The 13,016-nt window shown below is 44.1% G+C and overlaps 1 protein-coding gene and 1 long non-coding RNA gene across 4 annotated transcripts in view; one reads left to right on the top strand and one right to left on the bottom strand.

Annotated features, from left to right (window-relative positions):
- LOC146050447 (uncharacterized) overlaps positions 1–12,488 on the bottom strand; it is a 54,341-nt gene extending 41,853 nt beyond the window's left edge. Inside the window, exons 1-4 of one of the 3 annotated variants that reach the window (XM_083167460.1) lie at positions 8,775–12,488; positions 7,284–7,628; positions 6,103–6,369; positions 4,281–4,385 (exon numbers count right to left, since the gene is read on the bottom strand). In XM_083167460.1, the coding sequence (XP_083023586.1) occupies positions 4,281–4,385; positions 6,103–6,369; positions 7,284–7,628; positions 8,775–8,886 (829 nt within the window). In that variant the 5' untranslated portion in view covers positions 8,887–12,488. The remainder of the gene's footprint in view (positions 1–4,280; positions 4,386–6,102; positions 6,370–7,283; positions 7,629–8,774) is intronic. The other 2 variants (XM_083167462.1, XM_083167461.1) reach the window with 2 other exon arrangements.
- Positions 9,834–13,016, top strand: part of LOC146050452 (uncharacterized) — a 28,969-nt gene continuing 25,786 nt past the window's right edge. The window contains exons 1-2 of the long non-coding RNA XR_014466314.1: positions 9,834–10,035; positions 11,517–11,754. This is a non-coding gene — a long non-coding RNA (uncharacterized LOC146050452). The remainder of the gene's footprint in view (positions 10,036–11,516; positions 11,755–13,016) is intronic.

The raw sequence follows: 13,016 nt of genomic DNA, 5'->3' as shown, positions 1-13,016 counted from the left end.
TTTATACATAATACGTGTCCAATAAAATACTACATCAATGTTAAAACAGCAGTATATACAACAAGGGTAATCCAATATCGTATATATATACATAATTCATTTATTTAAAAGCAATTTTAAAACTAAATCTCTACAAAACTTTTCCGTGCATAACATATTAAGCCGGGTTTTTGTGGAGATAAAAGGAGAGAGATAAAATACAGAATTAGTATTGTATATAAAAATATAGAAACCTAGAAAAATTATTGCATGTTATAAAAACCACTTATATTCAAAGTCCAGGTTTAGACCCTCTGGTGTTAAAGTTTTTAGATCGAATATAGTTCTCATCTATTGTTGTTACAGAGTTTGATCCCACAAAACATTTTCAAAGACCTAATATCGCAACAATGTTTGTCTTTGAAATGTGAGCGGTATTCAATGTGAATACCTGCGAGGTGCAGCGAATCCTTTTTAGGATTCGCTGCACATTCGCCACGTTCCGAAGCCTCGCCGGCTCCGGTATTCAACGAGTCAGGGGCTCGCTGCCCCTGACCGGCGAATATGAGCTCCTGCAGCGAACGCCGCAGGGAGCCTGAGGACGGTGGCAGGCAGAGAGATGGAAGTCTCTCTGCCTGCCCCAGAGCGTATGTGGGGGGGAGGTGGGCTCCCCGGGTGCCAGGCAGCACAGGCTGCCCCCCGGGGGTGCCAGCAGGGGACCGCGTATATTCACTACACCCGTTCGTAACGATCGGGTGCAGTGAATATATGAATATCTAATGAGCGGCTCGGCTCCGGCGCCCCCTGCTGGCTGCTGTGTAAAAAAAAAAATAATAATAAATTTTTTTTTATTAAATATATATTCATGTGCTTACAGCACATGAATAAAAATAGCATGCCCCTCCTCAGAATAAAATTCCTGATTTTTTTACACCAAATGTAAAAACAAAACACTTTATTTTAAAAGTTCACATTCCACTTCTCCATAAAAAGATAGCGATTGCTACTCGGTGAATCATGGCGAAAAAACCTTCAAATGTATTCGCCATGTGGTCATTGAATAGGGTGATTCACTGTTTTAGTCAGAAATTCGCCAAACAGCACAAATTCGCCATAAAAACATGGCGAATCAGGCTCATTGAATACCGCCCACTGTGTAGGTCATATCCCTTTTTCACGTTTCGTAAATGCTCTGCCATTCATTCTTTTAACATACGGCTAGTGCGGCCGACATATTGCAAGCCGCATACACATTCTAATAAGTACACCACATTTTTAGATCCGCATGTTAGGAAATCCCTAATAGTATAGGAGCATTTGGTGACATTAGATGTGTAGCTAATAATTTTTTTATCAAAAGGGACCGCTTTACACATGTTGCATTGACCACATCGAAAGAAGCCCTTTGATGTGATTCTCGATGGTCTCTTATCGATGGGGATGGCACTTTTTACCAGAACATTCTTTAGATTATCAGCTTTTCTATACACAAAGCATGGTTTATCCTTCAATACTGTCTTTAAAACCGGGTCCTTGATGAGGATACCCCAATGCTTTTTGATGATTTTTTCCACTATTCGATGTTGAGAAGAGTATTTGCTGATAAACAGCACTTCTTCACCTCTTGTATTCCTAGTGGGTGCTTTACTTTTTAATAGATCAGCCCTATCTAAGATACTGCAGGTTTCCATTGTTTTATCAAGATTTGCTTGATCATATCCTCTTTCTTTAAAATTATTAACCATGTGACTGGCCTGTAATTTAAATGTATCAACATTGCTGCAGTTCCTCCTTAGTCTTTGAAACTGACTATTGGGGATGCTGCGGATCCAGTTATGATGGTGATTACTGTCAAACCCAATATATGAGTTGCAGTACGTTGGTTTTATAAAAAACTTTGTTTTAAGAATGCCCTCCTTTATGTATATTGTAAGGTCTAAGAAGTTTACTTCCATAGCGCTTATGTTAAAAGTGAGTTCTATGTTCAAATGCTTTCTGTTAAGGTAGGAGCAGAAATCCGACAATGATTGATCATCGCCGCTCCATATAAACAGTACATCGTCTATGTAGCGGGTCCAGAGGACCAAACTGGCACTCCAGGGATGCCCATCCCATACATGAAGGTCTTCCCAGTGGGCTAAATAATATAACATGCAATAAAAAATACAGACAGGGACAACAACTGCATAAGCTAAAAGGTCATGGATATGACCGTCACAATGTTGGGCCACACGACAAGCACCGCTGGCCAGCTATCCTCTCCAAGTTGGCCTCTGCTTTCAATAGGAGACCCACGCCGGTCACCCGCCCCAAATCATTCCCACCAAGGTGAATAACAACACATCAACACAAAGTGAATCACAACTGTCCCAGCTCAGGCCCCTGACACTGAATCAATGCACAGTATGCACACGTAACAAAAAAGACGCCCTGGCAGCTAAAGGATGCTTCTAAGCCCATACAATAAAGGAATGCCCAATGAACCAAACCTGAGCACGTGTTGTTGATGGGGGGGGGGGGGGGCTGAAAAAGAGAACCCTAATCGGTTAACATCAGCAAAAACTTAAACTGTAATGTTAGCATACACCACAAAACGTTAGAAGGACCCAAGTGAAGGTGAAAACCTTCATCTTAATCTCCGGTGGACTTGAGGGGGAGCCAATTGTAATTAGTTCAGGATTTGGAGGAAAACATTTTAAAATTCCCTTCACACCCCCAATTCCTGAATGACAGACGCTGGAAGCCTGGATGCCGCAGTACTGGTGGCCGCACCAATACGGAATGATTGAGTACCGTAATCGGCCGCCCACAAGCCCAAAGCTGCTAAACAACGCTTCAACACAGCAGCACACTGAAAGTGCGTCAGAGCCTCATAATGTACCAGAAACTGAGAGGCTGCAGCAGGCCTATGAGGCAAATAAGCCCTAGGTAGCCGCACTGGGCAGATGTCACTGGAAGCCTGAGCTTGCAAAGACACCCAGCGACCTTTGCTTAGTCTTGGAACGTCGGATCTTGCACATAACCAGCCCATCCTGAAAGACCACAAACGTGAAGTATCAGCAGACCTCTTACTAGCCGCCACTAGCTGATACTAAAGGTGCCAAAAAATGTAAATGCAAACTGAAACAGGCCCACAGCAAACTCGCTCTCAGCAACCCCGGGTGAGCTCGTAATCAAACTACGCAGCAGCTACAAATTGATAGGCTTGAGAGAGTCTGCAGGAAATGGCTGCTCCCTAGCCCAACCCCGCAGAGCCTTTGTGAGTATGAAAGACCTGTTAGGATTGTGTTCTGAGCGCAGTCGGGCATGGAACGAGATGCCGGCCAATGTGTAGTAAGCCCACACGAAAGCCAGCCAACAGTCATCGACTTACCGCTGCCCCCCGAGGCCGTCTGAAAGGCAACCCAGTCGTGCCATGCAACCGAATAAGGCCCTAAGAGTCGAAGGGGCCTTCTTGGTTCAAAATTTCTCATCGTAATCCCTCCAGGCACAACCTTTGTTTGACAAAACGGTCTTGTTCACTAGAAACATGAACCTTAACACATTTATGTGCTCGTCAGGCCTGGTGTCTAAATAACACGTGGCAAATTTCAAGAACCCCTTAAGCCAGTGGTGAAAACTCCTGTAGAAGTTATCCCCAGAGCCTGCCGCTTTTTTAGCCTTGTCGAATTCCTTCTTCATGTCTGTAGTCAACGTGAAGATATCAACAAATTTGCCCTTCTTAATTTTATCCTTAATCCCCTTATGCAAGACTCTAGTGACGGCTGTGTTCGCGCAATGCACCATATCTGAATAGGACAGAGGTTCAGCGGGAACCTTATCCCTCTTAGGGCGCGTCACCACCAACCTTTTTCACCACTTTGCGCGCAACCAACCTAGCAAACTTATGCTGGCGCTTTAGGGGAGCCCGATTCCTCGCTACTGGCGGAGGAATGGGATGAGGAAGAAGAGGTAACCTCATGCCCACGCCCACTTCCTGTTAATCACCGAGCAATTTGCAAGACCTGATCGCTGACGACCGTCACACACATGCATTGTGGTCCATGCCAATGCACAGTCTATGATTAACCGTCCGCTGTGCAAACCGCGCCATCAGGTCTCACCTCAGCTTACTGCTGCCACCACCACCCACACAACGATACCGACTTTCCAGAACGTTTGGAGGAGGCGTCTTAGAAGTTCAGCATCTGAAGTTTACATTTAGTTCAAAACTCACACAGCTCTCTCATACATAATTTTGTGATAGTCAGACTCAAAGACACCCCCTAGATTAGTGTCACCCCAGTGTGACACGTACTTACCTACTTTGCGGAGGCATACTTTCATTATGAAGACTATTGCGATAATCAGAATAATGGCAACTCCAAATAGAATATATATGGCCACCATCTTCAGTATCCTCTTAACTAGAAACAAAACCGAAATCAGACAATAAAAATATTGCAATATATACAAGATAATCTATTGAATTCATAATATCACTATTAAGGTTGAGTTATGACATCATCACAACTAGAATATTATAAAGGAATGATGTCATCTAGATTATTACAGGTATTATAAATATGGTCATGGACTCAATAACCCGCAATACCTTTATGAATTACCGTAGTGTTTTAACTTCGGATCGGAATCGGAGGTAAAACACATACGATTTGTGGTTTTCTTACACACACATATACACCAAAAATATAATAGTAGCTTAATGGGCTTCTGATGATTGGGAATGTAGGACCTGTCATGGTGCATTCGCAGTGTGACTTAGACGCATGTCCTGACCGCCGATAATCGCTCAAGATTGTAAGCTCCAATGGCTCAGCGTCTGATGTCATGATGTCACTGTAGCTTTCGCTTTTTCTCCGTAAAGTTCAGAGGGATATCAACAGATGTTGATGAACTACACATCCCAGCATGCCTTGCATCAGTTTCAGCATGGCCACATAGCAAAACTAATGCAAAGCATCCTGGGATGTGTAGTTTATTAACATCTGGAGGGCCATGTTGCCCAGCCCTGGTTTATAGACACGTGTGCTTGAAAAGTACAGAGGAGCTGTGGTGAGGCGGAAATCCAGGTGGCAGATGTTTAGCACAATAGGCAAATAAGGTGGTCTGCTTAACCTGATAACCCCCCCCCCCCCCCCCCCCATGTGTCTTGGTCACATGACAGCTGTGTGGTTAGTGGCAATCAGCAAGTTACCAGCTGCGCCTCTGCAGGGTTAACCTTTGCCTGACTGCATTTTCACACACACACACACACAAAACCCATCTCTCCGCCTGTAAAATCTGGCTTCCTGTCAATCAAACTGACTACTCTGCGACTTGTACGCATATGGATGTTTATTTGCTAATTGCGGGCAGGCATGCGCACGCTAAGTCTTTTAATAATCAAATGGATTGCAAATTTTCTGATTAGCGAACCGTGGTGAATTAGGCACGCAGTCCTGAATATAGGGTACGCTCCGGAAGGACTGCTTGGCTGCCCCCAGAGAAACCTCCCTGGGCTGCAGCCGCTGTCGAAAAAAAGGAGGGACTACTGAATAACTAATGTCCGGCTTGCAGCACGGTTGGAGTAGTGGTTAGCACTGCCACCTGACTACTCTGAAATCGTCAGTTCAATTCCGGGCACAGCAGCTGTACGGGGTGGAGGGGGTGCTAAGAGGGATCCGATTGCATCATGTTCGTACTGGGTGATGCCGGCTCCGGGAGACTTGTCTGCCCTTCTGGGGGAATTTCGGTATTGGTGGGACAGACACCTGTATTGTCTATTCATTTCCTTGGAGGTTACTACTTACCAGTGGCAGTTACATGGGGCGGGGTTGCAGCACAGTTCAAAATTCTAATAGGAGAGCCACACCCCATGCCACCAACTGCCATTCCAAACTGACTCACTGGCCATGGGTGTGGCTCCCCTATTTGAATCTTCAACTGTGCTGCAGCCCTGCATCTAGAGCTGCCACTGTTAATCTCTTTGTATGATCGAGATTGGCATAAGAAGCAATTGGCCACTCACATTCCCATCCCTGCTGCATATTACACAGGAGACCCTTTAATCAATCATACCAGCCGTAGCCCAATATGTGATGTGCACTGTAACTGCCCAATGTGTGATCACGGGAACATTACCTTGTTCCGGGCCGCACATCTCTCCCAATGGCAGTGTAATGGAGTCCTCGCTTACAGGGTTCTTGGCCGTACAAGTGTACGAGCTGTTATTGTTGTCCGCGGTGATGACAATCACTAATCTGCTGCGGTTGTGATTTAAAGTCTTCTGGTCTTGAGTCCAGCTGAAAGAGACGTCCTCTCCCGTCCTCACATAGCAATTCACGGTGAACAAACAGTTGTCATTCTGAAAACCAGGCTCCAAGCCGACCGATAACCCGGAGATCTGTTCTGTTACAGTAAAATATAGGATTGGCTTCGTTACAAACTCTACACCTTGATTTAGGGACGAGCGTCTTCTGCAATTATACAAAGGACTGCCAGCCTGTAATATCTGGTCACCTCTGTATTAGAACTGCAGGGAGTCTGACGCTGGGTACGCTCTAGTGCAGGGGTGGCCAACCAATCCGAGGCAAAGAGCAAAAACATATGTTCTGGTAAGACAAAGAGCCGATACCATGCATAAATGAGCGTTGCCTATCTCCTGAAAGGCCACGCCCACTTTTAAAATGGGTTGTGGCATAGCTGGCACAAGGCCATGCACTCCAAACAGCTTGAATGTTATATATATATAAAATTAACAGCATCCCAAGGAACTTAGAGGTGGCACTGAATTTTCAAATAGTCCTTTCTGAATTAAAAAAATAGATGGTCACAGAAACAGGCAGGTTAACGTTTCAAGGCCCGCAGGCCTCTTCGTTGGGACAGCAGCCTCTGTACACAGGAAAGCGTGGTGCAAAAAGACCACACTTTCCTGCACACACAGGCTGCTGTCCCAACGAAGAGGCCTGCGGGCCTTGAAACGTTAACCTGCATGTTTCTGTGACCATCTATTTTTTTAATTCAGAAAGGACCATTTGAAACCTCTGACACCTCACTCCGGAGAGATGATTGATCATGAATCAGGCCCATAATGCCCCCTGTGTTTCTGCGAATATTTTTAATGCCCATAGTTCCCTTTAATATGCTTGCTTAATATTTATTTTGTATTAACAAGTGACTAGCGCATCATTTGAGTTATCTGTAGTTTAAATGTTGTCTCATTCGGAGCACTAGAGCGCACTCCAGGGCCACAATCCCATGGTAACCTTTCCTATATAAACATCTCCTCGTTACCACCAGGGGCCACTTTCCATAGATCTTACCGTAAACTTTGAGGTCAAACTTGCAAAACGGTTCTGTATTTGTGGACTCAACTGTTGTTATCTCGTACAATCCTTCGTCTCCCCTCTGTACCTGGAGCAGAGTGACCATGGCACTGCTGTCATTGTACTGGAATCTACCGTCCCCCGGATCCACCTCTTTGGTCTTGAGATTGTAATGCAGCATTCTCGTTCGTTGGTTTCCACGTTTCCTCCAAATGACAAAGCTTTCGGACCCTGCAGTTATATTCAGTTGGACCAATACTTGAGACTGTCCTAGGGTTCCATGTAGTGTGTTGATCTTATTTCCACATAGAGCCACGTTACCTTCATTTAAAAAAGACCCCCCTCCCAAAAAAAAAACATAAATGATCAGTTTAACAATGTTGATTTCCAACATACAGAATTGTCGCTCCAAAAATTTTAGAGTAGCGTCATATTCATATCACAAAGAAGCACCACCCACAGACACTGCCAACAAGAGGCGGGGAGCAGGTACTAATTTACCAGTACTGAGGCTGATGAAGGGGCCCCTGGGTCTGCTTACTGTGCCAGGTTGACCCTAATGATCCAGGTTTTAAGTATATCCATGGATGAGCACAGATAGTTAAATCAAATTGATTGCAGTAATATTTAGGGGGTGTATTCAATGCGGCCGGCGAGGGGGTTAAATGGGGGGGGGGGATCGCAGAAAACAAGCGAACCCCCATGCCGGCCACTCACCCTATTCAACGTTCCGGGGGCGAGGTTCAGAGGACGGCGAGGATTCCCCCAAACAGCGAGGGTCGCGGCTAATGCAGGGAGCCCGCTGCATTTAGCAGCGAGTCTCGCTGTTTCAGCGGCCGCATGCGCCGGTTCCCCCTTGCTCCAAAAACGGAGCGAGAGTGAAACAGCGTATGCAGGGGGTCAGTTGAATCCTCACCCTGTGAGCTGTGACATCACACTATTTTGTTGCCATTGTTTTAATTCCCACCATGCCCCATAACACAATGTGGGAGATGTGTGAAACCTTGGAGAGAGATAAAGTATGAACCAATCAGCTGCTACTGCCCTCATACATACTAGTCATATATTTAGTTACGAGAATTACTAAACTGTATTTGTTTATTATTGTTCTTTTGAATACTTAATTATGCCCCAAACACAAAGGTTTATTAGATCTACCACTGGCTCTTGGTGGTAATCACCACACCGCACTTTCTTGTGTCTTATGACCCAAAGATATGAAGACCACCTTTGGGATTACATTTTAGTTAGGATACAAAGCTCTAGTTCTGGTGAAACCATATATACAGCCTGATACTAAAATTAGCAGTCGGAACATCTGCCCAAATTTACCGGACTATACGACAACACCATCAATCCAAGGTCATGCTACTCTTTATGAAGGTCATACTGGCTCTAAGGAGAGTGGAGTTTGCTGTAGTGAAGGGGCCTCGGGGTTCCTTGTGAAGTACTCAGACCCATGGATAATATAATAACAATTCCGCTTACCTGAAGATCCTTTGGTCATCCAGCACAGAAGGAACAAGGCAGAGAACATGTTTAATAAGATTCTCCGCCACCCTCTCTCTTCTCCTTTGCAGAGACACATCTGGTTGTACATAGCACGAAGAGAGCTTAACAAACATCGTTTGTGGGTTTTTCAGCCTACGCGGTAGATAAATATATTTGCTGTGTAGATAAGAAAATTTCTTATTCTATTCCGGAAATATGATAGTTGTGGTTGTCCAGCTTGCCAGTTTTGAGTTTATAATGCACAGTGGTGTTCCCTTGGGTACATGAGGCACACAGAGATATACCCATATACTGACATATACAGTATGCAATAAGTTCAGGATGGCTATAGCAGATACAGCACAAAAACGATGCTATAAAAATATAGTTAACTATTTTTGATTAATCTGCATCTAGAAGCCCAAGACGGACCAGTAGGATCAGTAGCCCATCTGTGACCCGGAATTTTGCCAATAGCCCTCCTACAAAAAAAATAAAAGTTTATCACCACAATGAGCATTTTGATACCCCATTCATATCGCCAAATAAACCCAGGTAATTATAGGGTCGCTGACGCATTGACCTGGGTCGAGGTATGGTGTGAAAGCACCACGCCTTATAACCCATGTCGACCAACCCAGCAATTCATGAGGCCTACATCTAATCTCCATTAGACATGAACACTCGGATCCATCAAGCTCCTCTCATTACAGGATGAAAATTTGGCCACCCCCCTGCAGATAATGCCCACTTTATGTGCCAGTCTGGGAGCATCCCATCCAACCGGGAAATGGTCAACAAAAATGCATAACTTTTTGACAACCGCAGCTACATCGTTTCACAATCGGAGATTCTCCTCAACCTCCAGTTACAATAGAAATAGAAGATAGCGCCAGGAATGGGCCACTATCAGAGAGAGGTCTATAGTATGTTAGTCTTCTATACTTACACTTAAAAGACTTCTATGGCGGATGGACGATGACATATAAAATAATATATAAACTACATGAATTATTATCACTGTCCCATATACGCTGATTATAGTACAATGTAACTTCAGGGAATTATGCCTGGCCACGGGCCATATAGGAAACTACGGACCCTCCCTGCTTTTTATTTAAAAAGAGAAAAAAAAAAGACAATAAGTAACTTTTCCAGTAAAAGAAACAGCGGTCTTCTGTGGGGACAGACGATCTCCGCAGAGCAGTGGGCTAGGACATAATGGTGTTGTTCCTCATTCTCCTGGTACCAATATGGGGTAAGTGCATCAAATTGTGACCGTCCAATGTTTGTTGGGAGTAACGTAAAGGGAATATTGCTTAGAAATGTTTTACAAAACAAAAAAATATATTTAAGTCGTTAAATTGCCTTTATTTTCCCTGCGCACGTATGGAACGTAAATATTTAGACGTACAGTATAAATTGAAGTTAATTCCCGTTTAAATGATTACTAGTCTAAAGAAGACCCAGTGGGGTTTCAGGTGCAAATTTTAAGAGGCACTTACAGTAAGGGGGTTATTTCCGTTAGCTTTCTAGGCAGCAGTCATTAGCTGCTTAGCGAGCCCCTCAACGCCACCCAGCCGAACCCCCGCCGCTGAATAATCTCGGTACCATGCAAGAGGATGTACGCAAATACATGTAAATCAAATGGTTTATCTCCCAGTTAGAAATAAAATTCAGTCTAAACTGACTTTTATTTCCATCGGAGTCCACCGAAGAGGGGGTGGGTGCTGACTTCGGCCCCTTCGAGTGATCCTAAATCACCCCCTAAGTGTATTCTGGCAGTCTTTAATTTAATGTAGGTGCCGCTTTAAATTTGCACCTGAAAGGCTGATTTCAGAAGCCGCCGTTATGTAAAGTAAATGTGACAATAGTCCAGACAAGAGAGATGTTTATACATTTTGTACTATTATTGATGATGTTGCCTATTTGTCCAGTTCTGTAAAGAGCTGTCATTAAGGGCATGCTTGCATAATCTCCCCATTTCTACGGGAGGCTCCCATTTTTTTGGGTAGTCCCCTGCTCCTGCACCTCAGAGTCACCACTCCCACATACTTCTCACTTCCTAGTGAAGTGGACAGAATAGAATAAAATACAGTGAACCTGTGGTCCTGGTACAGGGCCTAATGATGCACTTCTATTCTAATCATGCCATTTTAGCCCCACCCCTATGAAAATACACTCCATTTTCCCAAGAGGAGGCTGGGCCTAATGACGTAATTGCCCTGACCCATCACCGACCACCTACTTTCCTTCTCGGTGCATCTCCCGTTGAGGATATGATTGATGTAGGCAAGTACGCTTAGGGCTCTGATACTGCGTTGAGGACCTCCAAAGTTTATAGTAGGATTGACATGTTGCTACTGTTTGGGGAGCGGTGATCCAGTAGCAACAGGGAATTTTCCCAAAAATGGGGGCATGTCCGGCCCATTTTCTTGGACATTCCGAAGTCAGTGGCGCATTATCGGCTACATCAACCTGAATTCACCGGGCATCCTACTAACCTGAGATTTACCTGAGTCATCAGAATTCAAAGAGATACCAAGGCTAGTCAGTGGAAGTCCTACTATTTTGTCATGCGTTGCCCACTGGCGGTGTACTAATTGTTTACATTTTTAGGTGGATGATATATTACAAACAAAGTCACAGAAAACAAGAGAAAGTATATTGTACCCATTATATTTTATTAGAAATCCAGAAACTCTTTTACATTGTGTTCTATATTTTTTGTGGCACCAGGTATCGCCTCGGAGGTGTCCCACCATACACTTTCTGCAACTTGCGGGGGATCCACCGTGTTCCAAGTCAACCTAACATTTAGAGGTCAACAGTGTATTTTGGATTCGCCATGCATCAGGGTACACGGGATTCTCATTATGTCTCAGTGATTTGCGAGAAGAGGACAATGGTATTTATGAAGCAAAGATTTACACCAACGAACATACCGTGTATATGTATTTCCATCTGCAAATCTACGGTAAGTAAAGTTATAGGTGGAGCTAACTGATTCTCAGACCCCCATAAGATAGGTGATCTACTGAAATTTAGCATAAGCTGGGTACACGCTATACGATTTGCATGAACGATATGCATGATAACGATATTGTGTGTACCCACTATATTGTTAACGATGACTCCAATCATCTGAACATGCAATCTGACAATATCGTCATTGACTGCATGTTCGGCGGGGGTCCCAATGACTGCGAAAAAAGACATTAGCAACCCCTCTGTATTACGTTTTTGTGAACTCTCTTTCATCGGGTAAGGTACCAAAAGACTGGAGAATAGCAGAGGTAGTGCCAATATTCAAAAAAGGAAAAAGGGATGACCCAGCTAATTACAGACCTGTGAGCTTAACATCGAAAGTGGGTAAATTATTTAAGGGAATTTTAAGGGATGGGATCTCCATATTTTAATCAGTATTAGACAAAATGGGTTTGGTGCTAGGGCCCATTTTATTTAACATATTTATTAACGACATTGGGGTGGGTATACTCAGCAATGTTTCCATCTTTGCTGATGACACAAAACTGAGCAGAGTGATTAGATCACCCGAGGATAACTCCACGCTTCAACAAGACCTTAATAAATTAGATGAGTGGGCAACAAGGTAGAAAATATCAGATTATTACCTGGTAATATGTTTTCCTCTACTCCACCATGGCAGCCATTACAAATGGGTTCCTCCCCACTGGGTAGTGCTTCAGAAAGGGAAAAAAAAGACACCAGCCCCTATAAGAAGGCACCTCCTCCTGGCCTCAGTGTCTTTGCATTCTCCAGCTTTAAGACAAAAAAACATCATTAATCCGCATAACACATGTTAACAGTCATAACACATCGGGACAGGATATATGCTGTCATGGTGGAGTATAGGAAAACATATTACCAGGTAATAATCTGATATTTCCTCTACCTCCCCCATGGCAGCCATTACAAATGGGTAATACCCTAGCAGTTGATATGTGGGAGGGCATACTCACGAAACCAGAATTACTTCACTCCAGACTTCAAATTAAATAATAAGGTACTGCTTCAGCCTCTTTTCTTATATCACCGCACTAAGGACGCTCCTCCCGACCTTAGCATCTGATGACAACAGCACATCCACATGATAGTGCCTCGTGAAGGTATGAATGGATGACCACCCGGCTGCTTTGCACAACTCCAATACTGAGGCAGATCCTTTCTCTGCCCAGGAAGATGCAACCGCCCTTGTGGAATGGGCCTTCAGACCCA

Source organism: Crinia signifera, chromosome 12, assembly GCF_055691185.1.
Source record: "Crinia signifera chromosome 12, ASM5569118v1, whole genome shotgun sequence".
Classification (NCBI taxonomy): Eukaryota; Metazoa; Chordata; class Amphibia; order Anura; family Myobatrachidae; genus Crinia; species Crinia signifera.
The sequence above is the reverse complement of the archived record's forward strand: the minus strand, read 5'-3'. Positions and strand labels throughout refer to the sequence as shown.